This window comes from Octopus bimaculoides, chromosome 9 (assembly GCF_001194135.2).
Source record: "Octopus bimaculoides isolate UCB-OBI-ISO-001 chromosome 9, ASM119413v2, whole genome shotgun sequence".
Taxonomy (NCBI): Eukaryota; Metazoa; Mollusca; class Cephalopoda; order Octopoda; family Octopodidae; genus Octopus; species Octopus bimaculoides.
Genome location: NC_068989.1, coordinates 71,539,607 through 71,544,390, shown reverse-complemented (window position 1 = coordinate 71,544,390; position 4,784 = coordinate 71,539,607). Strand labels below are relative to the sequence as shown.

Below are 4,784 nucleotides of genomic sequence, written 5' to 3'. Positions count from 1 at the left end.
ATGATCTCATATGAGATCACTTAAAAATTACAAATTTCGTAATTATCTGTCAATATTTACACATATCAGACCTTTTTGCTATATCTACTTGGTATATTTCTCTGATATTCAAATGAGGTTTGCTAATTTTTCACCCAATATCTCACTTATTTCTATTTAAAATGTTATTTTGAAATGTTATTTTGATCATTCCAGCATGTTTCTAAGACTGTTTTATGCTAGAAATCAAAGTTTAATAAAAAAAATTCCAGTTAATAGAATTATGGGAGGTAATGGGTTAATCAATTATAATTTGGAGTCTACAATGGTTCTAAGAGATGTACCCTTTTCTTTCCATCTTTTCCACTCATCAACTAAGGAAGCCATAAATTTCTGAGATGAAGAGTTTTTGCTTTTTGTTTCCATATTAGAAAGTCCCAAACATGGCGGGAAGCAACTTAATATGAGAGACTATGAAGAAGGAGAAATTAAGATGAAAGAAATGAATTTACTTTAGACTTGAAAGAGTTCTGGTCATAAGAAGGAGGAAAACAATGAGATGGGAGGGAGCTTCGAAGTCTAACAGTTCAAGGGAAAGAGCTATGATTATAAAAAGACTCACTTATTCGTGGAAGCACAACAGCATTTGGATGAAGATGCTGTGAGTTTTGAGTCAGATGAGATGGCACTAAGTGGTCTGGAACTAAGAGAGAAAGTTCATCAGAGAATTTCTTGTAGCAGTAACGATAGAAAAGACTAAGATTGGTGACATCACATCGATGTGACAAGGGTTGCAGAGTTGAAACAAGAGAGGGACCAATTATTGTTATACACTAAAGGGGCAGTGAATTGGCAGTATTCATTCTAGTTCTTATACTTTCTGAGTTCAAATCCCACTGAGGTCATTCTTCCGAGGTCAGTAAAATAAAGTCTCTGTCAAGTATTTAGGGCTGATGGTAACGACTAGCTTTGTACAATTCTATATTTAAGAGATGAGGAATTATGTACATTATTTACATTTGACGGATATTTGTCCCCCATCTTGTTTGTTGTTAACACACTGTTTCGGCTGATATATCCACCAGCCTTCATTAGGTGTCTTGGGGAAATTTCAAACCTGGGTTCTCATTCCTAACGTATTTTTTGCTGCTGCTGCTCAGGTCACTGCCTGGAATTGAACTCGGAATCTTTCAACCCAATATTTACATGACATTATTTATAGCTTTATATCATTGTCCTCCAGGCAATAACAGAAGAATTCAAGACAAGATACTGCTGGGAGCTTCTCTATGCTGATGACATTGCTCTAATAGCTGAGTCACTATCAGAACGAGAGGAAAAGCAAGGTCTAGAATCAAAGGGCCTTAGAGTCAATCTAGCAAAAACCAAAGTCTTAGTAAATAGGGAAGCAGACAAATCTCAAATCTCCTCAGGTAGATGGCCCTGCTTGATCTGTAGAAAAGGCGTAGGTAGAAACTCCATAAGATATACCTGGTGTAAGCTATGGACACATAAGAGGTGCAGCAATATCAAAGGAAGGCTAACCTGGAAGATAGTTTTTCTGTGTGGCAAATGCTCAGGGGCAATAAACACTGAAAATGTGCAGAAAACAGCTTCTGTCACATACTGGGGTGAAAAACTAGAAGTAGTTGATAGCTTCCGTTGCCAAGTCAGTTGTAGTGGTGGATACTCTGAGAGTGTAGCTGCTAGAATAAGAATAGCCCAGGCAAAGTAAAAAAAATTCATGTTCTCTTGAGCATTTATAAATTCTTATGGCTTTAACATATATCTATGTTTTTATTTTTCTTTATCTAGTTGTGAGAATGTGTTTAATTCATTTTTATCTGGCATACGGAAGTCCAAAAATGGTGTTAACTTTCATGGCATGGGTAACATACTCATTGTTCACAGTCAAAGTTCAGGTGAGATAATGACATTTTCTTTTTCCATTGCTCTTGATTTCTATTGTATAATATCTATCAAGCATTACTTGTCTTTTAACTGTCGCCTGTTACTGTTGCATATTTGTATATAATGTGATATGTTCATATTATATAAGTTAATGGAATTAGCAATCTCACATATAATAGCTGAACCATGTAGATATTCCATGGCTTAAATGGAAACGACCATCAAGTATTAAATATGAATATGACATATTAAATGTTTTATTCATGCACATGCGCGTGCGCGCGCACACACACACACACACAATATATGAAGCACTTAATTACATATATGCCACAAATCAAAATAAATCAAATAAATTTAACAAATGGCTGAAACAATCAAGAGAGAGTACCCTACTCATTGAGGATAAATAATTTTTTGTCAGAGTAAGTGCACTTTTAGTTCCTATACATATGAATGCTAATGGCATGTGCACATATATACATTCTCTCCCCATCTCCTACTCTCTTTTACACACACACACACACACACACACACACACGCACACACACACAGCTAATTGTCATCTGAGTGTGTGTATAGGTGTGTTTGCATATGTACATCTGCTTGTAGCATTCGTTCGAATCTGTCTATCTGTCTCCATATCACACAACACTTTTACTAAACCCTTTTCCCAGTATGACAGAATTTATCATAAACAATTTAATTAAAATATGTGTGTGTGTGTGTGTGTGTGTGCACATACACACAGAGTGTTCATAAAATATCTTAATATAACAGGTGAGGGTTAGCAACAGAATGGCCATCTGACCATAGAAAATCTGCCTCAAGAAGTTTTCTTTGACCTGCGAAAGCAACGAAAAGTGGATGTTAAAACAATGATGGTGTTGTATATTATATATATATATATATACTATGTATTATGTATATATATGTATATACTGTGTATTATATATATATATATATATATATATATATATATATATGTAATATGTATGATGATGATAGTGAAGGCACATGATTCAGTGGTTAGGGCATTGGACTCACAATCATGAGGTAGGTGAGTTTGATTCCCAGACCGGGTTATACATTGTGTTCTTCAGCAAGACACTTTATTTCATGTTGCACCAGTTCACTCAGCTGTAGAAATGAGTTGTGATGTCACTGGTGCCAAGCTGTATCGGCCTTTGCCTTTCCCTTGGACAACATTGGTGGCATGGACAGGAGAGGCTGATTTGTATGGACGACTGCTAGTCTTCCATAAACAAATTTGGTCAGACTTGTGCCTCCAAGAGTTATTTTCTAGGTGCAGTCATTCATGACCCAAGGGGGGTCTTTATCCTATTTTAATGATGATGATGATGCATACACACACACACACACACACATACATACTTGCATGCCCACATACATACATGCATGCATACATACATACATACATGCATACATCCATCATTTAAGTATATGTGTGCATGTCTAGGCATGCAACTATATGCCTGAGAATACATGAAAAAAAAACATCCAAATCTGCACATGCACTGGCTCCAAATACTGCACATGTACACACACATGCAAAAATACCCTGTTGATGTTGTTGAAATTTCAATGATCTAGGTTAGAAACCAGCTCTTTCTCTATTGGCATGAAATCTTGAAATAAAATTGAATAATGACATACATACATACATTAATATGCAAACGTCACAATGATTTTCTTTTAATGATTTCAGAGGATTTAATTCAACATATTGCCCTGACCTGGCTTCATGAATTCGTTATGTTGTCTGGAAGAACAATGCTACCATTTGCATCAGGAATCATCAATGCCACTTTGCCATGTTTAGCATATAGTGACACTTCACAAAGACAGTATCCTTTCATTTTGGTTCAATTAAATCTCCTACAGAAACCTTGACAATGGTTGTATAGTATTGATAATGAGAGAGAGAGAAAAAAATATCATGATCACTCTATACTTCAGTTTTGATCCATAGATCAAAGCAAGTATTGACACTGTGTAGATGCAGGTACAGCTGTATGGTTAAGAAGTTTACTTCCCAAGCACATGGTTCCAGGTTCAGTCCCACTGCATCGCAACTTGGGCAATTGTCATCTACTATAACCCTGGGCTGACCAAAACCTTGTGAGTGGATATGATCGATGGAAACTGAAAGAAGTCCGTTGTGTGTGTATGTATGTATGTGTGTATCTCTTTGTCTTGATAGTTGTAAATGAGAGTCACTGTTATACAAGCAGTGTTATCTATTTCCAATATCCTTTGAGAAAATGTTTGGTCATGGAGAAATATTACCTTGCTTGTATGTGTAATATCTTAATGTTTTAACACTGACATGATATATGTCGATGGGTTTACAACACCTAGTTGTTATGATCATTCACATTCAGAATGACTGAAGTTGAGAATAAACTACTTGTGTTGGTTGTTAACAATCAGAACACTGCAGCCTTGGATATTCTATGCTTCCAGAAATTTATCAACACTACTAAAAAACACCATTTGAGTGTGGCCGTTGCCAGTACCGCCTGACTGGCCCTCGTGCTGGTGGCACGTAAAATCACCTACTACACTCTCGGAGTGGTTGGTGTTAGGAAGGGCATCCAGCTGTAGAAACTCTGCCAGATCAGATTGGAGCCTGGTGCAGCAGTCTTTCAGTTTTTCTAAGTCCTGTAAAAGAACTCAGAGGTTTGGGCCTCCAACGAGGCCTTTCGTGATACCTTTAAAGTCAGGAACATTTCAGCACCCCCTTGTATATACACCATCATCTGGTGATTTCAACATGCTGTTTCATCTATCTAATACTTTGGCAATTCAAGACAGTTTACCTCCAGACCAGTTGTTATTCATATATATATATTATATATATATATATATAT

At 36.4% G+C, this 4,784-nt stretch overlaps 1 protein-coding gene across 1 annotated transcript in view; it reads left to right on the top strand.

The window, feature by feature from the left end:
* Positions 1-4,784, top strand: part of LOC106869092 (protein VAC14 homolog) — a 64,272-nt gene that overhangs the window by 22,396 nt on the left and 37,092 nt on the right. The window contains exons 6-7 of the mRNA XM_052970924.1: positions 1,795-1,901; positions 3,620-3,758. Of these exons, the coding sequence (XP_052826884.1) occupies positions 1,795-1,901; positions 3,620-3,758 (246 nt within the window). The remainder of the gene's footprint in view (positions 1-1,794; positions 1,902-3,619; positions 3,759-4,784) is intronic.